This window comes from Ascaphus truei, chromosome 3, assembly GCF_040206685.1.
Source record: "Ascaphus truei isolate aAscTru1 chromosome 3, aAscTru1.hap1, whole genome shotgun sequence".
In the NCBI taxonomy this organism is placed as follows: Eukaryota; Metazoa; Chordata; class Amphibia; order Anura; family Ascaphidae; genus Ascaphus; species Ascaphus truei.
The window spans coordinates 345,132,035-345,156,885 of NC_134485.1; the positions used below are offsets into that span (position 1 = coordinate 345,132,035).

The 24,851-nt window shown below is 44.5% G+C and overlaps 2 protein-coding genes across 10 annotated transcripts in view; one reads left to right on the forward strand and one right to left on the reverse strand.

Annotated features, from left to right (window-relative positions):
• The window catches only part of NFE2 (nuclear factor, erythroid 2), a 66,289-nt gene extending 45,825 nt beyond the window's left edge, over positions 1-20,464 (forward strand). For 5 of the 6 annotated variants that reach the window (XM_075591751.1, XM_075591752.1, XM_075591753.1 and 2 more), the window contains one exon: positions 12,548-20,464. In XM_075591751.1, the coding sequence (XP_075447866.1) occupies positions 12,548-13,612 (1,065 nt within the window). In that variant the 3' untranslated portion in view covers positions 13,613-20,464. Of the gene's footprint in view, positions 1-2,282; positions 2,308-12,547 lie in introns of those variants that run through there. The other variant, XM_075591755.1, reaches the window with a different exon arrangement.
• HNRNPA1 (heterogeneous nuclear ribonucleoprotein A1) lies at positions 16,088-24,777 on the reverse strand. Of its 4 annotated transcripts, XR_012799972.1 has the most exons (12): positions 24,618-24,777; positions 23,831-23,938; positions 22,771-22,917; positions 22,473-22,683; positions 22,250-22,342; positions 21,739-21,852; positions 21,410-21,649; positions 21,175-21,327; positions 20,606-20,686; positions 17,791-20,461; positions 17,052-17,125; positions 16,088-16,195 (listed from the first exon to the last, which is right to left on the reverse strand). XR_012799972.1 is itself a non-coding variant. In XM_075591757.1 (10 exons), exons 1-9 carry the CDS (start codon positions 24,630-24,632, stop codon positions 17,100-17,102), a joined length of 1,107 nt encoding a protein of 368 aa, XP_075447872.1. In that variant the 5' UTR covers positions 24,633-24,777; the 3' UTR covers positions 16,088-16,195; positions 17,052-17,099. The 4 variants fall into 4 exon arrangements, 2 of the variants coding, with proteins under 2 accessions (XP_075447872.1, XP_075447873.1); XR_012799973.1 differs by lacking the exon at positions 17,791-20,461; XM_075591757.1 differs by lacking the exons at positions 17,791-20,461; positions 20,606-20,686.
• Between the last annotated feature and the right edge of the window lie 74 nt (positions 24,778-24,851).

Here is a 24,851-nt window from a genome sequence, read left to right on the forward strand (position 1 = left end):
AGTATCCCTGTGTCTCTGTGTGGTCACAGCTCTGCTGCTGACATCCTGTGTGACTCGTGTTTATCTTACTTTAGTTAACTTATGTCACTTACTAATATCGAGACTTATGTCTATGGGTTGCTTCATGCTAAGGCCGTGATTATACCTAAAATCGCACGCCGGCTTCGCAGGGCACGACGCCGCGCGGACGAAAAACAAAGTGCATTAATCAAATGAAACCTTACATACCTATCGCGACGCCGCGGAGCACTGAACTGCAAAGCCACAGACTGGTGAGGAGACTCAAAAGTGTTCTCTGCAGACGACGGCCGCGTCATATGAGCGGTTCAGCCAATGCGGGCGAACCGCTCACGACCACGCCTCCCTGTCTCCTCCGGCTGCCTCCTGACTACAGTTCAAGTTGCCACTTTGCTGGATTGCAGCGGTGACATCACCGGATAGCGCACACGCCCTGCAACTCATGTATAATCTTAGCCTTAGGCTGCGGCCATAGTGCACGCGCGACAGAGCGCAAGGAGGCGCACGCGCCTGTCATGATTTGTGGACTTTGATGACGCGCTGACGGGGAGGCGTGGCCATGACATCACCAGCCTGGTGCGCCCTCATTGGTTCAAACGCTCCTGTGAAGCGGCCGTCACGCAAAAAATCTAAAAAATTTGTCTCCGCCAAATCCTGTGCTGTCACATAGCGCGCAGCATGGCCGGACTGGTGCACTTACATGCATTTGTTCGTGCCGCGCGCGCTGTCACATGCACTATGTCCGCAGCCTAAAATGGAGGTATAGTGACAAAACTGTGTATGTACAAGTAACTCAATAGGGGAACTGCCCAATGCAGGATTGGGTTGAAATAGCAGAACTAGGTAGAGCATCATGATTTAAATGTCAGGGCTCTGACAGTAACCAATCCATTCTGCTTTCCTCAGACAGCCTAATTTTTTTTTTAATAACTGTTTATTTTTCATTATATTTAGTGGGGTACAGAAAAAAAAGGGGAGACAAGGGGATAGGTACAATAGTCATCTTAGTACATTGCAATTTCATACAGGTAATGATTTGGTATTATGTAACGGAGGAGACACCCCCTTATTTTAACACCACAGCTCTCGAAAATGATACATTCAGCTCGCTCAATTGTCTTGACTACTTTGACTTAGTTAATCTCAACATCTTCAACATTGTAATTTTTAATGTAGAATTAATCACCTGTGAGTCTGGGAGTTCACATTACCTTTCTAATCACACACAGTTTGTATATAAATATATGTATTATTTTTCTGTACAAATATAGTGGCTTAAAACTCTTGTGTGGTAAGATGGTGCCTCAGTCACAGGATTCCTACAAGTCAGAACAGGTCCATTCTCTTCACCTTCCTATTCCAGAAATCTCAATAATGAGGTACCATTGAATCACACAAGATGTCTGTGCATTATGTAGCCCTGTTTCCCCTACCCCTAAGTGAGATCTGGGGAAGGATGTAATTATGCTACTGGTGCTGCCCTTTACCTGTTGGCTCACAGGAGTCTAAGCCTCTGCCACGGAGTGCCTGGGGTGTATCACTTACTATATGGTGCAGCACCTCCACCTGTAAGGGATCCCAGCAGAGCCGAAGCAGTCCCTCACAGGACACAATCACACAATGAACACAAAGCTTTGTAAAAATAGAAAGGGCTTTACTGAACATGGAGATAACACATAAGATACAACTGCCCCACGCCTCGCAGGGCCTTCACCCCACACCATGTACCCAAAGTCCCAAAAGTCCCCCACCCCTTAGGCGTGATCAGCGCCGTACTAGATGAGGATATAGTTGGTGCACTTGTTGTATAACGGTACCTGCCGGGTGTGTCCACACCCGGGCGCGCTGACGTGGAGATAAGTGGATCCTCTGATCCCGTGACGATTCCACCTCCGCGTGGGATGATGTCCTGTAGGATGATCCCACCGTGGAAACCGTCTCTGTAACTGGACAGGGTCTGGTCCCAGACCACAACCTTCAGGGCTGTGCAGCGTTCTGGCTGTGTCCCTGAGCTAACAAACAACTAAAGGGGCAGGGTCCCTACCTAAGGGCCTGTCCCTGTAGCACCCACAAACTTGATCTGTGAGTAGGAGCCTAGCTGGGGCTTAGGGGAGATCTCTGGCCTAGTGCAGAGGCTACTTGCCTCCCTGCACATATACACCCTCCCGTCTGTGTCCCAGCTCCTACTGACACTTGTGCTCCACTTTCAGCTTCCTGACTCCAGCGCGCAACAATGTATCCCCTTTGCAGCAGGAGAATCTGTAAGCCCTATTGGCTGTAATGCAGCAGGTGATATGGGTGAAAGGGCAGTCCCCAGAGGCTTCTGGGTAATGTAGTTCCTTTAGAGCCTCTACTCTATTGGCGCCGCGTGCGCTATCTTTACAACGCATGCGCGATCCTGTAATGGCCGCTGCTGCACTCAACTGCGCATGCGCGACTCTGAGCAGACCCTGAGCTACGGAGCGCCACTTTGCCCATTCCACGATCACTTTGCGCATGTGCGAACTTTTGCGCGTGCACACACAACATGGCGGTGCCCGGCAGAGGGAGCCGCCGGCTAACCCATCGTCACCCGCAAGCACCCCTACCATAACAGAGTTAAGGGAGGGTGAAAGGGGGCACTGGGGAGCCAGAGAGGACCTGGCTACACTTACATAAGATTTTAGGTGGAACTTGCCTTTTGAATTTATAGCAGTGGCTTATGTAGGATGGGCCTGAAGTGGATGGATTACAGTGTGCTAAAGGCAGCATACAGGGAAGAGATCCTTTGTGTCTTTGACTGCTAATCTGTTTCAGGAGAATAATCAGGTTCTTTGTTTGATTTAATTCCCACATCTCCCTCTGCAACACTACAGACCACTACAGCTTGAAACATTGGGTTTCGAGGAAAAGAGAGTAGTGCTAGCCATTTATTTATAAAATGTTTTACCAGAAAGTAATACATTTAAAGTTACCTCTCGTTTTCAAGTATGCTCTGGGCACAGAGTTATGATAATACATGGTTACATTAAATGAACAGAGGTTATATATTCAATTTACAGAATAGTTAGTTAGTGTATGATTTATGGAGGTATGTAAAAGTTACAGACAAGGTTAAAATTGTGTTAGGAGAGGTAGGATGGAGGTTCCAAGGCACCTGGCCCTACAAAAAATATCACAAATTACTGGCCTCTATTTCTGATATTTAAACCAGGCAGAGACCCTCTTGATTGCAAAAACTACCAACCGATCTCATTGATCAACTCGGAAATAAAGATCTTGTCAAAGGCCCTGGCAGTTAGCTTAAATGCTCTACTCATAAAACACATCTATCCAGATTAGGCGGGCTTAATTTTAGATGCGCGTGCAGCCGATTCCCCTGGTCTGCAGGGAACTGCAGACCAAAAGACAGGGGGGGGGCGTGACGGGGATGGGGGGGGGGCGCAGCCGTGAGGTCACCCGGCAGGTTCGCTCTCATTGGCTGAACCGCCGGGGGGCGTGGCTTGGCGCTCCGTCGCGACTCCTGATCACAATTCTCTTGCGAGCAGGAGTCGCTGTCGGCAGAGCGCAGCGCCCCCCCCTCGCAGCGGTCCCGGTCCCATTGTGCAGTGGCTATTGTCCCTGCAGCGTCCCCAACAGCGGGCGCTGCAGTAGCCAGTGGGGACCTGGCCTAAGGCTCGTTGTATACTGTGTGCGGCCGTGCGCGCGCGTGTGCCTGTGCGAAGGCTCGTGCACGTGCCGCACACTTTTTGTGCGCGAGATAGGTACTGTATGTATGTATGTATATGTGTGTCTGTGTATGTATTTAAATAAGTTTTGAAATAAATACTTTAATAATTTTTTTATTAACATTGTACACACACACACACACACACACACACACACACACACACACACATTTCAGCGGCGGTAGTGGCGCAAATTCTTTATTTTCTCCATCTTCCCCCCTGTCGGCCGGTTCAATGCTCCCTGCCGTGCGCGCGTGCAGCACCATTATAGAATGACTGACTAACCTCAGTCAACTCAAACTGCCGCGCACGGCTGTCACGGTAGGCCAGGCCAAATACACCTTTATATTTAAGGGATCAGTCACAAGGCAAAACATGCAGTAAAATAAATTGCGGTTTATTCTGATAAGACCTCGGAAACACACAGAAATACAAGAAACAGAGAATATACACACTTACTGGGGTCTGGGGAAGGAGATCTACCCTTTCCTAGTTGCAAGGCGCTTTCTTCAGCAAAGGCTTACCTTGATAGGACCCTGGTTCTGGGCTCCTGGACCGAAATCCAGCCTGCTGGCTAGGCCTCCCCATGCTTCCCTGTGTGAATAGCTCTTTCACAGAAGCACCCTTTTCCCTCATGTTCCAGACATCTCTGCCCTGCAGCTATTTCTCATAAGAGGCCACCCATACAAGGCAATCCACTTATAAGCTTTCACAGACAGCTGGAGGCCCATGAGGCAAAGGGAATACACAAAGAATGCATTAACTAGCCCACTGGACTTACACAGTTAACCCCACATACACAGTTCCTAGCTTATACCCCTATGGGGGACAGTATAACAGAGGAACAAAATTACAGGCCACGCAGTAAGGTACAATATTAGACCCAAGAGCTGACACTCTCAGCCCTTACCATATGGTTTCAGGGGCAGCCAGCCGGGCTCCACTTTTATTAATGAAGGCCGGCTACGCCTACCGCCACAACGGCGTAGCACACGCATGCAGTATAGAACCGGCCTTAGATGTAGAAAACATGTTCGACTGGGTGGATTGGACCTATCTTTTTAGCACCCTGAAGGCGTTTGGATTGAGGGGAAATGTTGTTAATTGGATTAGGCGGCTCTACAGAAAACCAAAAGCCTTTATCAAAAATGCGGGGCAGATCTTGAAGCAGTTCCCGATAAACAACGGGACCAGACAATGGTGCCCACTGTCTCCCCTACTATTCTCCCTCACAATAGAACCACTCCCAGCAAAAATGTGTGACATCCCAGGAGTTAAGATAGGCAAAGAGGAATATAAACTGAGTTTATTCGCAGATGATATAATGCTTACTCTCACAAGGCCCCTGACGTCCCTCCCAAGCTTAAATAACACAGATGATTTTGTGACCACTTCTGGCTTTAAGGTAAATGACAGGAAGCCAGAGGCCTTAAATATACATTTACCACCGGAACCAGTCACGCTAATAGTCTCTAACTTTAATTTTACCTTGCAAAAAAACAAAATCATGTACCTTGGGGTGAGGATCACAAATTATTATTCCTTAATGTATCAAGCTAACTATCAATACATAATCAAAAACCTTAAAAAAAATCTTGAAACCTGGTCACAATACTCAGTGGTGAAAGTAGATTTTTATTCTTACAGGTACTCACTCTCCCCTCCCCTTGTCGGCAACCTTGCAAGCCGCCTCCCCCCTTTCACAGCTCCTCGCCGCCACCCCTCTATTTCCCCCCTTTCTCTCCATGCATTTCTCTTCCCCCGTCTCTTACTCTTCCTCTTACCCCATCTTCCTCCTTCACTCTACTCCCTTCACACTTCCTCTTCCCCATCTGCCCCCTCTCTTACACCCCCTCCCCTCACACTCTTCCCCCTCTCTGCTATCACTCAATGACCCCTCTCACTCAATCCCGCTCCATCAATCCCCCCCTCACACACTCCCACACAATACCCCCCCTCCCACAATAACACTCCTCAAAAATACACACACTAACACTCACCACAATAATACCCATCACAATATAATACCCCCCCAACAATATAATACCCCCCCAATAACATAATACCTTCCCACACAATATAAAACCCCAACACACACAAACAATATACACATTATCCCCCCCCCCCCTTCCTCCACAAAATACAAACAATAATACACACACTTACCTTGGGGAAGTTGGGGCCAGGAGAGAGAGGCCCGTAGCTGCTGGGGAGAATTCCTTGTCTCTCTCCACGCCTCCCTCCCTCCGTTTCCCTGCATATCCCTGTCTCTCTAGGTGCCTTCCTCCATTTCACAAGAGCACAATAACAAACATCACATAATATACAGTATCTGCTGCTTAATAATAATAACTTTATTTCATATAGCTCTTTTTCCCAAGGGGACTCCACCGGGACACTTCACTGCAGGGACATTTTGGCGCGAGACACTTCGCCGCGATGTCGGTTCCTGCGCCCAACTGCCACGTACCCTTCAAACCAGGTCGGCAGCGACCGCCCGCTCCGACAACTGCAAAGATGGCGGATCAGAGTGTAGCGGTCCTGTGCGGGACATTTAAACTTGCAGTTGCCAGAGCGGCAGACCTGGCTTGGCTTGTTGGGTCGGGTGTGTGGTGGACCGGACATCGCGGCGAATTGTCCCTCGAAGAGTTGCCCTGCAGCGAAGTGTCCCGACGGTGAATCATCGGTGGCGTTTTGGTTGCAGCCAGATGGCTGCGGCTAAACGTCTTATTCCGACTCAACGCGCTTTACAATTAACAGTATGCAGCACATAGGATTGTTACAGACAAAGTTCCTGCACAGATGAGCTTACAATCTATATTTTTGGTTCCTAAGGCACAGGGAGATCAAGTGATTTGCCCAAAGTCACAAGGAGCCGACACTGGGAATTGAACCAGGTCCCACTGCTTCAAACTTAGGGTCGTTGTTTACAGAGTCAGTGTCTTTACTCACTAAAAAAAAAAAGCTATGATGAGCTCAGCTTAAGTTAACTAAACATTTATCAGTAATTCAAAAGTTGTAGTAATCAGGTGGAATCGTTTTAAGGAAACTAACCTAATAAGCATGAAAAAGAGAAAGCAAAGGCAATACTGTAAAAGAAGTGAAATAAGACATGGCCATCAATACAGGACGACTACTATAGTGAGTTATCAGGTGTTTTAGGAAGTTTAGCCAGTGTGGTTATAAATTCTCTTTAACCGATAAAAGAAACTATAGACACAACCATATGTTCTTGTGTCCTCTGCAGCTGGTTTATAGGTTTTAGAGGAGCAAACAAGTAGACGCAGGTTTGGGACAGGTGACACTGAAGCCCATAGGGGTCATACATAAGGCTCACGTAGCACTTTTGTCTGGCCCGCAGAGCAGGACCGGGGGTGTAGCATTAGATGGCAGCTTCATCACTTAATTTTACCGGAAGACGGGAGAGCTGCCACCCACTGCTACCCTGCTTAACTGTAGCAGGAACTATCGCAAAGCTTGCCGGGCCAATAGTAGTGCCCGGTTAGCATTTGTGTGCTCTTGCTGCTACGACCGCGTGACACATTGATTTCACCTCACCCGCTCTGCTCCTAATCAGTGCCGGCAGATCTTCTCTACAGCACGGGGGCGGAAACTGGGGGGCGCTGGCTTTTCTTGGGAGGGGAGGGGGCACAGCGGTTGCAGAGGCCCTGCGCTCTCCCCCCAGGCAGGTAAATTAAATGCCGGGGGAGGAGTGAGGCCTTCGCAACTTTGCTTACCTGCTCTCAGCCAGCTTTTTGGCGATGCGTCGCCATGACAACGCAGCGTCAAATGGCAACACGTCATATGACGCATGGAGCCCGAGAGCAGGTAAGGAGGGGGGGCACAAGCAAGAGGGAGCGCAGACAGGGGGGGTGCGAACTGAAAAGTTTGCACACCCCTGCTCTACAGGACACTGCTGTCCAGGGAACGTAATAGGGGAATGTAAGTGTAGCCCATCTACCCCTGCCCCTAAGTGAGATAGGGGTGGGTATGCCATTTCTGCTACGCTGTCTGGTGGTGCATACCTGTTGGTAACAGGAAGGCTGAGCGCTCCGCAGTGGTGTGGGGAGAAACAGGGCAGGATGGACAGGTTACCTTGGTCTCAGTGGGTGCAGCGCCTCCAGCCTGCAGGGATCCTCTGTGGATGTTCAGGGGATGGGCCCCTACTGACGTTCTTCCATACAGAGACAGTTACAGACCACATTGTCTTTTCTGATGGTTTATTGCAGTCAGCTCACGACAGAGAACACAGGCATTCCTCATAGCTGTAGCTTCACTATCTCCTGTTACTTTCTCCTTAAGTCAGAGCCCTGACTCAGGCCTTCTCCTCTTCCCTACCATTCCCTCATGGGTGGGAGGAAGAGACGCCTCTCCTTTTCTATGACTCCATTCTTTGGAGTGCTGAACAGAAAAGAATGAATAATTTGGGAGGATGTCAGAATTTATAATCTTTGGGGAGTGTCTGTAACTCTGACTCATAGCAAACCAGATCTGGATACTGATAGGCCCAAACATACAGTGTGTGTTCCAACCAGATTGACATCCTCAGAAGTTGCTAGGCCCGCCCTTGAATACTGATTACAGCATCCAAGGCTGTAATACACACACACAGGCCTACGGAAGGAATTAACCTTTCCACTGCCTGCACTAACAGGACTGACAGAGGAAAGGCCCAGGAAAAGTAAGTAGCTGCCAGAAAGCTAGGCTATATAAGTAAGAGGGGAGGGGGGTGTAAGAGAGAGGGGAGAGGGGAATAAGACAGATAGGGTGGGGAGGAGTAAGAGAGAGAGGGAGTAAAAGACGGGAGTGGGGAGTAAGAGAAAAAGATGGGGGAGTGAAAGAGAGGGGAATGGGTGGAAGAGGAGTGAGAGAAAGGGGGGGAGTAAAAAAGAAGGAGAGTAAGAGAGAGAGGCGGAGTATGAGAGGGGAGGGGTTGAGTAAGAGAATGTAAGGGGGAGAGAGAAAGGGAGGGGGGACATGTAGAGTAGAGGCAGGTGAGGAGGGAGCATGTGGGGAAGAAGGTGGCGAGGGGCAAAAAAGGGGGAGAAGCTGGTGAGTGGAGCATGTGGGGGAGAAGCTGGTGAGAGGAGCATGTGGGGGAGAAGCTGGTGAGAAGACCATGTGGGGGAGAAGCTGGTGAGAAGGGCATGTGGGGGAGAAGCTGGTGAAAAGGGGAACATGTAGGGAAGAAGTTGGTGAGGGGGTGGGGAAATTAGAGAATCTGGAGAGAAGAGCATATAGGGAAAAAAGCTGGCGAGGAGGGGAGCATGTGGGAGAGAAGCTTGTGAGGAGAAGAGCATGTGGGGGGATAAGCAAGTGAGGAGGGGAATGCGTGGGGAGAAGCAGTTCAGAAGAGCATGTGGGTTATTGCATAATTCTGGCATGTAGCATACAACAATACTACTATGTATTAGTTGCGTAATTTGAAAATGTATGACTCGAATGAAGTACAATGAAATCTAAACATGACACACAAAAGCCAAATACTACATTGACAAGCTTCACCAGAATAAATCAAATCCAGGTAACTTCTGGACGGTCATGAACACTATATTCCAGCCTTCTAGCCATCAACAACCATCTGATATCATTAAGGAGGATATTACTCTAACACACCCCACTGATATTGCTAACACATTCAATTAATATTTTGTGGGGTGTGCTACTTCCCTATGAGCAAAACGCATCACGAACTACAAACATGAACTCAATCTGGGAGAACCCCTATAGCCCCACCCTCTCCCAATACTGTACTGCCCACAATTTGCCATTTGTCCCAGTATCTGGAGAGATTACATAAGCACCCCTCAAATTAAAACTACGCAGCCAATGTAGACCTGACGCAATCAAAGTACCTACAACTTGGTGCCCCATCCATTGCCCAACCGCTTGCTTCCTTAATCAACTCTATTCTGTCTGCAGGCCATATCTCTAAGACCTGGACAACTGCCTGAGTTGTCCCAATATTAAAAAATTGGGACAAAAACACTGTTTCCAACTACAGGCCAAATCTCTCTTCTCCCAATACAGCTCAACCCCGTTATAACGCAATCCGTTACAAGCGAATCCGCTTATAACGCGATGCAAGCATGGCTCCTGATTTTTGTACTTATGAATACTTTACAACACGATTATTGGTATCTTAAATACTTTATTGTACAATGCATACAATTGGACATTATTTCTAACGCGATCTGCTTATAACGCGATGTGATTCTTTGGACCCAAAGCACAGCGTTATAAGGGGGTTGAGCTGTACTATCTAAACTAAGTAATGGAAAAATGTGTTCACTCCCAATTAAGCGATTACTATACCAAGAAAAATTTCCCTAGCCAATTCCAATCTGGCTTTTGTTCTAAACACTCCACAGTAACTATAGGAAAAAGGTGATCAGTGCGCAGCTAAAACATGGTCCCACATACAGTGCTGGATAATAAACACAGTGAAAGGTGATATTAAAATAAAACAATAGTTGGACCTTGTGAGGGAAGTCTCTATAGTTGCGTCTGCAGCCTTTCTTGAAGGGGTGGCTCGACACCCCTAATGCTACAGGAAAGACACAAAAACAAGGCACATAGTGAAGTAAAGTAAAAAAGATGAATTTACTAAAAAGGTTAAAGGTTCTGCGTACATCAATAATGAATAAAACAGGCAATGGGTTAGTGGGGTTACCACACAGAGAGAAGGCTGGAGTCGCAGCTCTTCAGAGGAGGCAGTTTGAACCAGGATAACAGCAGTCATCAGCCAGGAAGGGAACCTCCGTGGAGTCTTGAATCACGTCTCCCTCATCTCAGGGTAACAGGATGGTGAGGACCGGTGAAATGTCCCGTGAAATGTCCCGTAACAAGGCACAGATACCTCCGTTAGTCCCACAGGTCAGATTCGAAACACCAACAGCGCGCCGCTCAGTCCCGTGGTCACAGGATTCCCCTCTATTCCGGAGTGTAGAGGAGAGTCCAAGGCGGCGTTAGACACACAGGGCGGCAAGCAATGATGAGGAGGCACAAACCAAGTGTATGCTTGGCTAAGGTTTGGGTCAGGCAAATGAGCAATGAGTTCTTCCAACGCGTTTCGTAACTGAAAGTTTCTTCTTCAGGGAATGCAGCAGCAAATGTTAAATGACTCCCATTTAACATTTGGGATGCACATTGATACCCTGACATCCAAAACCTATGCCAAACTAGGTGTACTTTATAGGAACAAATCTTCCCGAAGCCTGCGGGTCAGAAAGTGCATCTCACAGCAGATGCTAATACCAATTATAGACTATCGGGACATAGTATATGGCACAGCACCCCAAACTCAAATTAGCCAACTAGACAATTCAATATGACGCTTTGTCCTCCAATGTACCTACAACACACATCACTGCGAAATACTCAAAGAACTAGATTGACCATCACTTGAGTCTAGGCACAAAGTTAATCTTTCCGGTCTTGCCTTCAAATACTTCTTGGGCAAGCTACCCCCATGTCTGAACAAACTCCTCACCCCCTACTACATGCAGCACTTATCACCTGAGATCTGACTCCAAAGGACTTTTCATGGTCCTAAGGTTGAACAAAGTATCCGTCCGCTCCTCCTTCTCTTACTGTGCACCCCACAACTAGAACAATCTACCTGAGACTCTCACATCCACCACCACTCGAAGTTCTTTCAAACCTAAAGCTGTCTCGCATTTTAATGTGGACTGTTAACTGTTACATACGCCTATAACTTATTTTATCTTTAACTGTTCATGCAATGTGTGTGTATATATATATGTATATATATATGTATATATATATATGTATATATATATATATATATATATATATATAACGCTGTTCACCTAATGTAATGTCTTTATATATAATGTATAACCCTGTTCACCTAATGTAGCCATGTATTTGTAACCATGTGTCATAATAACTCTATGCCCAGGCCAGGACATACTTGAAAACGAGAGGCAACTCAATGTATTACTTCCTGGTAAAACATTTTATAAATAAATAATCAAGTCCTTCATATGAAGTGAGTTTGACACCCATGCCCTAGAAGGCAAGCTTTTTCCCCTAGTGGGGAAGCTGATACTGCAGATTGGGTGATGATCCTTTCTCAGTGTTTGGTTGTCAAAGTAATAATACAAGGATGAGCACAGATTAAAACTTCTATACAACACCATCACTGTTGGATGGCATGCAGAGCATTTTGGCAGGTTGTGATCTTATATTGGTCCAATATAACTATTATCGCTGCATACATTTAAACTAATTCATACCATAATATTCTTTGCCCTTGAGAGTTTAAGTGTTTAAATAGTTCAGGGCTCAATAAGACAAAGATGGTAAAGAACACTCATTATTTGTCAAAAAGGCCTTAAGAACATTGACATCTTATGGCGTGAACACCTACTTTATGGCTTTCATACCAATGATTTATACTAAGGAACCTGAAGTGAGTTACATGACCAGAACTGACTGACAATCTGAAGCCGTATGGATCACTCTTATCCTTTAAGTAAAAGATTGCTGCACTATTTTATTTGAGGAGTCTAAAAAAAACACTATTCAGTAATGAACACTTGGGGAGCATCACACTATGAATGCCTTTGCTGGTAGAAAAATATGCACCTCATAACACCGTAGCAATATTGAAAGCCGTGCTTCTTTATCTGTACATGCTGAAAAATGTATTATGCTGTGGAGCTTTACTTACCTGATGAAATAGACCAAAGGATTTCTACTGAGGTTCTAGCATGCTAGACAATAGCTCCATGAATTACTGAATAACTTATTAAATGTAGAACCCTTCTTTATAACATATATTTTCTTTTGTGTAGGGGCTGGATATGCAGAGTGTCTCTACAAGTGACACTGGTGGGTATGGGACCCAGGCTCCCATATTGCACACCTATGGATATGGACATGGAAATTTTCATGGGGAAATCATGACACCAAACTTGAATCACAATATGCCGAGCTTTGAACACCAATACGTAGACACAATTACCTGTCAACCCCAGCGGCTCCCTACGTTACCCATGGTTTCAGCATATGGCCCCACTGCCTACACAGGCATGCTTATCTCATCCAGCATGAATCAGATGGGGACCATGGTCCACTTTCCCAAGAACCTGCCAATGAGTGGGCTGCTGAGTGCACCTACCGTGGACCACATGAGTATGTCTGTGGGTTTAGCCAGTGTCCACTCTGGTCAGCAGCCACACAAGGGCCAGGAAGACTTTGAATCCGACTCAGGGTTGTCTCTGAACTTTAGTGATGGCGAGTCCATAGAGTTGGAGAGTATAGAGTCACAGAGGTTGCAATCAGAATATATTGAAATGTTTCCCCCATTAAATTACCAAGATCAGTATCGTTTAGCACCAGCACTCTCAGAACTCGACATCACCGACACCCATCCATATGGAGCATCTCAGGCTCAGGAGCTGGTGTGTAGTCGGGATGAAAGGCGGGCAGTCACAATGAATATTCCCTTTCCCACTGAAAGGATTGTTAATCTGCCTGTAGAAGATTTCAATGAGCTTCTCTCCCGCTACTCTTTGACAGAGCAACAGCTGGCCTTGGTCAGAGACATTCGCAGGCGTGGCAAGAATAAAGTTGCTGCTCAAAACTGCCGCAAGCGAAAGATGGAAAATATTTCCATCCTGGAGAGGGAACTAGGACAGCTACAGACAGAGCGAGAAGGACTGAGGATGGAGCAAGAGAAGGTAGGAAAGGAAATGGGAGACCTGAAAAAGAAGCTGGAGCTGCTCCAGCAAGAGGTTTTGTGTGCACTGAGAGAGGAGAGTGGCCACCCCAAACAACCTGAGGAGTTTCTGCTGAAGCAGACATCAGATGGTATCATGTTTCTTGCCCCTCACGCCGAGATGGGGTGCCTGGACTGACCACTTCATTGGCCAATTGAATTGTTAAAGATGTAATAGGGCAAGACTAATGCGAAACACTGATAGAGTGAAGCGATTTCCATATGAAGTAGCTCGTAATTTTGAACCACAGGAAAAAATAAAGTGCCACTTTTTATTTTAAATAGAAAATAAATGGTACCTCACAAGCAGCTACAATGCAAACTTGCAACCAATGCATAAAAAAAAATATCCAAATAGGATCAGAAAGAACCCCAAATGTTGCACTCATCCATAAATATATTCTAATATGTCAGACCTAGTGGTCTTCAAATAGTGTTGATGTTAGCTAGTGTAATACACCTAGGCTGTATATCAGAGTGGTGTACCTGGTATAGATATCAATAACCATAAGATAAGTGACTGGTCATAGCTAAGGCACAAAATAATAAAACTTTGACATATTAAACACGCTTTGTGAATAATATTTAGTGATGTGTTTAAAGATCCCCAGTGCAGATATAAAGACAACAATATGCATGTGAGTATACCTAGAGAGATAGATATATACCATACCGCAGTGATTCTCAACCAGGGGCTCCTTCAAGCAGTCTCAGGGGTTCCTCCTATGGACCACAGACCCCCCCCCCCTCCCCGAGTGAGAGAAGAGAGGGGGGCAGGAGGGAGTGAGGAAAAGTGGAAGTAAGAGTGAGACGCAAGTGATAAATACACGCGAGGCGGGAGTTAGTGAGATGGATGGGAAAGAAATACATGGGTAGAAGGTGGGAAATAGAGGTGGCTCGTGAGGTATGGAATGTTGTGACTGACCCCTGTCGAACCTAATATGTGTCAGCCAGATAAGGGTTCCCTGAGATTTTTCGAAATACTTCAAGGGTTCCTCCAAACCCAAAAAAGGTTGGAAATCACTGCCATACCGGTTGCAACACAACATCAAGGGACAGCATGAAGGTAAGATCATACATTTTCTATATTTGCTAGAAGACAAAAACCGACGTTTCGGTCCCCCAGTGGGACATTTGTCAAGGTGCACTTTTACTTGCAAATGGTGTGCATTGGAAAATATATATATATATATATATTCTTTATATCTAGACCCAGTCACTTATCTTATGGTTGATACATAAAGCAGATACACAAGCTGTATATCAGTGGTGTATTACACCAGCTAAAACCAACACTGTGTTTGGAGACCACTAGGTCTGACATATTGTAATATTTGTGGATGAGTGCAACATTTGGGGTTCTTTGGATCCTTTTTTTGTGCATGGTTGTTTATTCCCCTATGCCTCGCCTACACACTTGTTATATTAATTTACATGATACCAAGGTTTTGAGCAGTTTTTTTTCTTCTTTTTTTTGAACCAATGCACAATGCCCTGCAAAACACCTGTCCGCAATGGTCTCCGACATTTGGCTACGACCAAAATAGATACTGGCGCTGCAGCTATAACTTGTGACCACAGGTTACCTCGCCATCACCACCTCCACTGCTCCAGAAATCAAGCGCAGCACCCTGGACACCTTTCATTTTCCACTGCTGGCAGCCATGCAATGTCCTACACATCAGAGGTGCCTGACTTGTAGGCACTGGCAGCGACTCACCCTGCAGTCAGTAGTTATGGCAGCGCCAGTGGCAATTTTGTTGCGGTCAAAAGATCCCATGTGCACAGACCACTGTACTCAAAATGGTAGGTGCCATGTTGTGGTAATGTAAAAATATAAATTGGGTGCCCAGTGGCACCTGACTAACTTCAATGTATCTCACCGTAAGAGATATAAATATCCAAACGTCTGACTTGTTGTGTTGACTGTTAATAAACACGAGTAACTAATGGCAACAACTTTCCAGAGTTCTGAATATGTAAATTGACACGCCAAATAAGATTTTAAACACCATCCTTGCCCCTGCATATGAATTTATTTTTAATGTCATGTTTTTGTTAATATCAGTTGTGCAATTAAAAGCTCCAATATCTTAAAGGAATCAGATAAAACCATCTGTTATTTTGCAAGGCATAACCCAATAGTCGTAATACTCCATTTATACAACCATGATTGTATGCCAGTGCCATGCAAAGTCTAAACTTTCACCAAAACAAAAACTCTGTGGGTGATGTACATATATACAGAAAGGAGGGCATTATTGTCCACTCAGAAACCAGTGTAAGATTTATCAGAAAAGGCCAAACACTATTCATAATACTTTATTGTACCAGTGTTCAAGGGTGTTCATCCCTCAAATATAAATTTTACTTGCGTTATTGCAATAAGTTTCCTGGACCAGATGATCACTTCTATTTGACACTAGCAATAATAGAAATGGGCCTTGATAGTTACAGGATTATAATTTGTTGGTTTGCTCATTTTATTAAATTCTGAATTATGTCGTCTACCAGGTAAATTCAATTTGACAGAACAGATGTTGCAAAGGTTACTGCTCCATTCTACACTTGCTCTGCAGAAGAAATATGTAACAAAAGACAGAATGAATAAAAGTTAAAAAAATAAAAAGTTTATTAAAATAATCAGGTTTCATAAAATAAGCTGCACGGCAGCTACCCAAGTCACTTGTGTGGACCGTCAAACGCCAACATTCAATTTTACCTGCAGGGAGAGAAGTAGTGTTAAGTGTTTGTTTCGCATACATAAGACCAAAAGGTACTTATCGTTTGGATACAGCTATTGCAATCCTTTTATGATAGACACAGAAATCAAACTCAACATTCAATTTCCTTACGAATACAAGTACAGACAAAAAACAAACCCAAGTACATGTCATTACCCAGAATCCCTGGCTGCAGTGGAAGCACTGTAGGCCAAGAGGTAATGGGGAAAGGCAGGTTTGTGAAAGTGAAATTTTTATCTGTACACTCACCATAACTTAGTCTTGTTAATACATCTAGGAAGGAGGTGCCATTTTAGCCTATTCCAATTGTGCAGTTACTCTGACACACACGATAGATAAGTGTTAAGAATCTGCATGTATGAGTTAGTTAAAGCTAAAGAATGGAAGCCTTGTGTGAACCCTTGCTTCAGTAAAGCACAATGAAAGTGGGGTAGATGTGCTGGTTTACAATATTTTAGGGATTAACAAAGTATGATACCAATTATTGGACCAACAAGTAGTTCTAATGTTACAAGCTTTTGTACCCGACTGAGTCTTTCAGACAAACCCAATTAAGGACCCCAGAGGTTTGAAAGCTTGTAACATCACTTTTAATTGGACAGACAAGTTATACCAGCCACTCCCTTTCTTACTACATGGAAGAAAAAGGTCCAACACAGCTACCAACTTTTTTTTTTATATAAATACTTTAGTGCGAGAATGTTACACATCCTGCTGATATCCCTTACAATCTGTTAGACATTACTAATTTAGCTTTCGTGAGCAAAATACAGTAGAACTAGATATGGAGGGGGGTGGGGGAAGGTTAAGCAACTAAGCAGAAGGAATAGTTACCTTGAAAGAAGGATCCAAATATATCCTGAAATCTATGGCATGAATGAGTCATCCGGGATGTAGAACCACATGTCCTAAAAATAACATAATCTGTTAGAAGGCATAAATTCCAAAAGTCTGCCCACTTAACCTCAAACTTTTAATTACCTAGGTGTATTCTCTTCCACTAGAGATCATGAGAGCCTTTTCTGTCCCCAAGAAATATAAAAATCAAGCCTGCCCTACATTAAAATTACAGGGTACACAGACTACATGTTCTATGTACAGTGTACTGCAAACAAGACCTAGTCTCTAAAAAGGTCATTTTTAAAAAGGTAACAGCACTGCCATCTAGAACCCACACCAACTCCCAAGCACAGGCCTCATTAGGGACATGTATGCATTGTTTGTTTGTTTGTACGTGACCAACCCTGTACATTTGTGATTAGTAGTACGGAGGTACGGTCATTGACAGTAACCCAGTCAGCACCTTGTAATGTAATGCAAGTAGCATTCTTGTGCTCCAAACAAGCTATATGGGGCGGGATAAGCTAATAAGCATGTTACGTACAGAGTAGTGCTACACAAGAAGCGTTAGATGTGATGCACTAAACCAAAAAGTATAAATCCCACCGACAGTTAACAGATGCGTACACTCAAAACGTGTCACGTAAAAGCTTCCTCAGATTTTACGAAGAATGTATACATTGCAAAGTCACAAGAAACCAGTAAACAATGGAAGGAAAAAATCTGTTCTTACCTACTAGCAAGGTAACAAAACTGTCCCTTCTGGCTCGAACTGCCTGCTAGGCTTAACATGAAGACTCTGTACTCTGGTCTGACTCCTTCCGATGAGCTGATGAATCCCTTTATCTTGCTAGCCGTAAAGTCTGCACTCTTATCTGGTTTACTGGATGCCCGGCTACTCTCTCTCAGCTGAGGGAAGTTTGGTCTGAGCTGGTGGGCACATCTTGCTTGCTAGCAGCCTCTGGATCTTTTAGCTATTTTGACTTTGTTACTGACTGTCTTCATCCTCAGGAGGACCATGCTAGCTCATTTTGTATGTTAGCTGACCATGCCAAGCAGACTTGTTAATTACTACTATCAGGTCAGCTGGAGAGCTCTCCCAGCCACAATAGGAAGGAAGATGTCAACATAAAATAGGAAAATCCACAACCCCACCCACTAGACTGCTACGATAAAAGAAAATAAAGTGGGTGCTGCAGTCCAGCACAATCACTATAGTGAATTTTGGTTGCGAGTCGAGTGTTAACAGTGCAGCTCCCATGCTCACTCAAGATTTATTCACCTTAGCATGCTTTTGTACCACCTCTATATTTCTTCATACCTGGGCTAGATAGTAGTGCACTGGTTGTCAGTTTAAAAGCTGGTTTGATTACCAGTGTGCTTCGTGAAGACTCACGTATTAGTCTACCAAAAACTACTTTAACTATGACAAGGGGAAACTTTGTGCCCGACAATTTCTGTGTACTGTACAGCTGTGTGTGCACTTTCCTCATAACAATTAAATTGGTGTCTCATACCTAAAAGCACATTAAACATGAATTTGAAAGACCCCTCGCACTAAGACAAAACTAGACTTCCAGCCACTTAAGAGCAGATGAGAAACATTGCTTTTTGCCACCGAGCCTTGCTGGGATAGAATCTAAGCAGAGGTTGCTATATGAACACCATTGCAGCCTTTGGGACCATTTCCCTTTTATTTTAAGACAAGTCTAGTAATCTACTTTTAAAGTGAAAATTCACCTTAGGAACAAAGTGTACAAAATGCCAGCACTATATTTAAGAGTGCCAAAAAAAAAAAAAAAAAAGAGAAGCCTCTTATCCAAAGCAATTGGTTTTGTTTTAAACAATCTGAAACATATATGGGTGGGGGGTGGGTTAATGTTATTCCCTCTGGCTTCTCCATTTGGTGCAATGTCTTAGTACTTGCTTGCACTGCCAGAGCCCTCCCCTTTATTGGCTCTAGTAAGGACAGGGCAAGGAGCTAGATAGATATAGTAATAATAAAAAAAAAAGTGATCACTTTAAACTCCCTTTCAAGTTGGGTCATTCTTATTTTGGGGGGCAGATGGGGGACTGCACCTTCAAAAAAAATTAAAATATGGCCTCAGTAAAAAAACAAAAAAAAAACAAGCCAAAGATTGAGGGGGAAAAAAAAAAGCACCATTCTCCCTTCTGTAACACATTTACTGGTCTTAGTTATGGCCTGAAAAACTAGTTACATTAAACAATTCAGCACTGTGTTGTGGTGCAAGAGCTCTCAGAAACATTAAAGTAAAAAAATAAACCCATTGCAGCTTTGAGGTGCAATGTAAAAGTTATATTTACATCTATATAAATGCAGCTGATATAGTACGAGATGGCTCACAGGTTACTACATCAGAACCATATTGCCAAAAATAAATAGTAACCAACATGTTCTGTGGTATTAATGGTAGTAAAGGGTTGAGCAAAAAAAAAAATAAAAAAAATTATACTTCCAAGAATTACAGGCTACAAAATAGGTATATTCTGAGCATCGTGTAAAAAAAAAAATAAAAAAAAAATAAAAAATACACAACTCACTGCAGGGTTGAGGCTGGGGCCTCACTTAGGCAACACAAATTCCCTTTTAAACATGCAGTACCAGAAGCTTGGAATGTGGTTATGAATTCGCCTTTTGGGATTTGTTTGTTCCTACTAAAAAGCTATAGAAGTGAATCACTTTCCAAAAGTTTACGTTAAGTACTATATCCCCCCGATTCCCTCACTTTGGATCAGCAGAGATTTAGGGGCAGATTCAAGTGCTTGTATGACTTGGCACACGTGCAAACATCAATTCCAGTTGATTTGAATGCGCTAAACTGTACCTGCTTGATGAAACTGTCCCATAGACTGAATGGTCTTCCAATTTTTTTTTAAATGAAAACAAGTTCAACACTGTACAACAAGCACTTAACTAAAGAGTTTAGCTAAAATGATCCAGAAGGGAAGCATTGAGAGTGCAAAGCTATGTTTGCCCCAACTTAAGCACAGCTACTTCCACAACTCACTGCCGATTTAAAAAAGGCTTAAATTCACAATGCATGTTTTTTTTTTTTAAAAAAAGAACACAAGTATTTATTAGGCGTCATGATCAATCTTTACAGTTCTTGAACAGCATGGCTGCAAAAAAAAAAATAAAAAAAAACCTATACATTAAAAACCCAATTTTAGGAATGCTTGACACTTCCACAAAACAAACTAGTCTTCAAACAATTAATTTGTCACGAGTACAGTCCTGTGTGTTTTTTCCCCACACGTTAATGTTTCGCTAACACATTTCTTCATGTAGCAGCTATGCCCTGCCACAACTGTGCTTGGCTGAATTCAACTTTTGTAGTAACCTGTCGCTTGCCTGGCTCTCCTCTCCTGCTAAGCTTTGTTTCCTGTTGAATAATATGGAATAAATGTGTTAATCTACATGTGCTCAAACATCTTAGGTCCAATGACAGTTGCCTGTTCTGTATGAGACTATTTAATGTAGCTTGTATTAATAGCAGATACATTACAGTAGGTCATATGCATCTTACCTGGAGGGGATTAAAATCTCCTTCCACTGCCATAACTGCTGCTGCCACCACCACCACCACCACTGGATCCCCCATAGCCACCTGAAGGAAAGTAGTTGGAACCAACTTATCCAATCTGATACGGTGGACAACCAACAGCTGTTTGACTAGAAGTACAGCGCATATAGAGGATTGTCCTGAAGAGACCCTTCCCATACTGGGCAGTGTGGCTGTCAAAGTCAGCCTCTAGCAAGATGTGACATCAAGACAACCATGTGACTAGAATTGTAGGCCTTTAAGACAGACAAATAATGTCTCACGAAGTGGGATTAGGCAACATTTAAAAGCCTTTGAGTTTTATAGCCAAGTACCCTACTCTACTAAGAGTGTCATTTTAGGCAAGAAACACTACAGAGCAGCCATTAAAGCATTTTACAAGTTCAACAAAAATGACTTAAGCTGCTCCAAGCATCTGAAGCGGCTTCTCAGTGCAAATTATTAAATTACAGGATGGTTTTTAATCAGCATTTGTGGCAAGGTAAAACAATATATGTACTCCTGTCCAAGCATAGGTCTCAACAAATTCTTACCACCGCCATAAGGTGCAGAGCTCCGTCCTCCATAGCTTCCGCCACCGCCGCCACCACCACCTTTCATTGGGCCAAAGTTAGAAGATGACTGGGTGTTGTAATTGCCAAAGTCGTTGTACCCGCCTCCGCCACCACCGCTGCCCCCAAAGTTACCTGGGAAGCACAAGATATATTAAAAGGGTACTCTGAAATATTAAAACATTTTTTTAATGTCTGATGTCATCTGGACACTCACCACTTCCACCACTGAAGCCACTTCCTCCGCCTCCTCCACCATTGTTGTATCCGTCGTAATTGCCATTTCCACCGTAGCCGCCGCCACCACCTCCCTGAGTACCACCATAGCCTTGGCCACCTCCATATCCACGGCTACCACCAGAGTAGGGTGGGCTGCTGCCATAATCACCACCTCCGCCGCCTTCATTGCCAAAGCCATTGTAGCCATCTCCTCCATAGCCACGACCTCCAAACCCACCTGTTGCAACCACAAAAGTTTATATCAGCATGTTGAGAACAAAACAATTACCACACAAGCAAGCTAGTGAATGTGCATAGACAACTCACCGCCACCGCCTCTGTTGCCACTGAAGTTCCCACCGCGACCTCCATAGTTGTCATTGCCACCAAATCCACCTCTTCCGCCACCACCACCGCCAAAGTTCCCAGAGCTACTCCGCCCTATGAGAATGCAATTTATAGTTCAGTCTTAGGCTGAGTTCAGGATGGATACTACGCGATGTGCGCGCGATCGGAACAGTGCCATGGTTTTAAACGAACCATGTGCGCAATTTCTTGTGGTGGGAAAGTACAGCGGTACTGCTACATTTTGCTGCAACAACCGAAATGGATTTTTCGGGCTGCAGTCGCACCACGTGAGGCGGGATCAGCGAACCAGCTCCGTGACACAGTCGTCACGCACCCAAATGCCGCGACCCAACTCCTGCAACCTGAACAGAGTCGCTGCAGGAGTGCGCGACGGAGCCATGCACGGAAGCTTGTGGCTTGCATCCACCTTGAACTCAGCCTTAGACCGCAAACACAAGGTGAAACATAATATGCAATAACAAGGACTTACCTCTTTGGCTGGCAGATGCACTGGCCATCTCTTGCTTGGAGAGTGCTTTCCTCACCTCACAGTTGTGATCATTGACAGTGTGGTATTTTTGTACTGTGGAAACAATAGTTGTTAAAAAACATGAAACAAATATGGTACATAAAACAGACAGGAAACGAGCGAATGACAATCAGCAGCTGTATGGAGCCACCAACAATCAACATGTCAACAAAAATATACTTACTGACAATCTTGTCCACTGAATCATGATCTTCAAATGTGATGAAAGCAAAGCCCCTCTTCTTGCCACTGCCTCTGTCAGTCATTATCTCAACCACTTCTATCTTGCCGTACTGCTCAAAGTAATCCCTCAGGTGATGCTCCTCTGTGTCTTCCTTTATACCGCCCACAAAGATCTTCTTGACAGTAAGGTGCGCTCCTGGCCTTTGAGAGTCCTACAAGGGTACAACTAAGAATCAGCCATCACATTTCCAGATTAAATGAGAACCAAAGCCATACAAAAACTATATACACAAGCTCACCTCTCTGGAAACCGCTCTTTTGGGTTCAACGACACGTCCATCAACCCTATGCGGCCTGGCATTCATAGATGCATCAACTTCCTCTGCTGAAGAGTATGTAACAAAGCCGAAGCCACGGGAACGCTTAGAGTTTGGATCCCTCATCACCTGACAGGAAGAGAATTTTTTTTTTTAAATAAATCAGTGGAATAGAAAAAAAAACAAACCAGGTCATCGTCACTAGTGTCCATCTATGAAGTGTTGATTAGACGGCAGGTGTTATATGAATAAAGATACATATAACTAGTGTTAATGCTATTGACGATATATTCAAAGGCATCAACAATATATATATATATATATATATACACATATATATACATATATACACACACACACACACACACACTGTTCGACAAAACTATACATTTGCACGCCCCGGGCGAGTGGCTTTAACATCGTGGCGAGCAGATTTTTTGGTGATTTGTCAACCACTATGTATGTATGTATGTATGTATGAAAACCATGTGCAGTAGAAACAAAGCTAAATTTTACCAGGACCAAATTTTTAAAAATAAATAAATCCAAAACAACTTAGGACTAAAGTGCCACGATCAGCAATGTAGGTGCTTATGTGGCATAATAAATGCAAATTGGATACATTACCGCTGTTCATTTCATGCAACCATGTTTTATTATAACTGTGTCCAGGACATACTTGAAAACGAGCTAATTCAATGTATTAGTTCCCAGTAAAAAACAAAAAAAAAAAAAACACACAAAAAAAAGTTACAATAATTCGGGAGACCTGACTGCTCGGGACAATAGATGGGTCAGTACGTTAAACAAATACAGTGGGAAGATACACAAGAATATTAGATGCACACCATCAGATATTCTTGGGTCTCCCAACTGTATTTGGGGTAAAGAAATAGGACTTTCAAACAAACTGGGTCACTTATCCACACGAATTAATTTTATAATAGAGAAAATAAAAATAAATAAATATATATATTTTATATGGGCCCAACTAGAAATCATTCATACAGGAAGGGGTCCGTGAAGTAGATGTAGTTCTTACCACGCAGTCGGTCAGGGTTCCCCATTGCTCGAAGTGGCCGCGCAGACTGTCGTCGCTCGTCTCGAAGCTCAGGCCTCCGATAAAGAGTTTTCGCAGCTGCTCGGGTTCCTTGGGAGAGAAACGCATATCAAAGTCACTATTACACAAGAGTGGCCCTCCGGCTGCATCCAGCCGAGGGAAGTCACACGTGCGGCGCGCCATGTGGGTGCGTCATTGCGTCACCGCGTAGAGGGACGAAGGGCGGCGCTAAACTAGGCCCCGCACAATGGATGCCACCGAAGTGGCGGGGGGAGGGGCACACAACATGGCGGCGGACAAAGGAATGAACCCCGAGGGAGGAGTGGGAGAGAATATCCGCATGCATAGGCCTCAAACGATGGGGTGCACCCCGAATGCGAATTGCAGCACCCCCCCGTACCGCATACATGCAGCGCGCGAGCTGACTAGGGAGCGCCGCTGGGCGAGACGGACGGCAGGCACAAAATGGCGACCGCGGCCCAGGGGAGGGGTGGAAGCGGTAATCTTATTCTCCTCACAGAACGACTATTCACATTATGTACAAAAAAGAGACACTTAAATAGGAGTACTGGTCATGAAACGCGCTGTGCTACTGCAACACGCTGCGAATATATACACAAATGGATGTAGGCAGCGCAAGCCGTAATATAAAAATAATAACGCTATATATAATCATTTCTAAAGACGTACAACAGAAAGGAACACAAAGGGAAGGGGATGGAATGGGATTGTAGGAGCTATGCGAATAACTCATGAGCGAGGGCCTCACCTCAGACTTGGACATGATGGCGGCGGCTTTCCGATGTTGTCTTCACGATGGCTGCTACCAGAGAGAGTAGAGGGCAGTGTAGCGCTGGGCTAAAAGAGGCTAGAGAACCGCATATCTAGCGCGAAACTCCGCCTACCGACCTCTTCATTGGCTCACACCTATTCCGGCCGCATTTGATTGGCGTCTCTATATCACGAGGCCTGTGTCTGATTGGTTAGACCATCACTATGGATA

Bases quoted from the DNA above. Each gene is read 5' to 3' on its own strand.
- HNRNPA1 (XM_075591757.1), bottom strand. The intron at 21,328-21,409 runs GTGAGTGTCCAG...TGTGCTTCCCAG, and splicing joins TGGCTTCAGTGGTGGAAGTG to GTAACTTTGGGGGCAGCGGT. The intron at 17,126-21,174 runs GTAAGAATTTGT...TGTTATTTTTAG, and splicing joins CTCTGCACCTTATGGCGGTG to GACATGTGGTTCTACATCCC.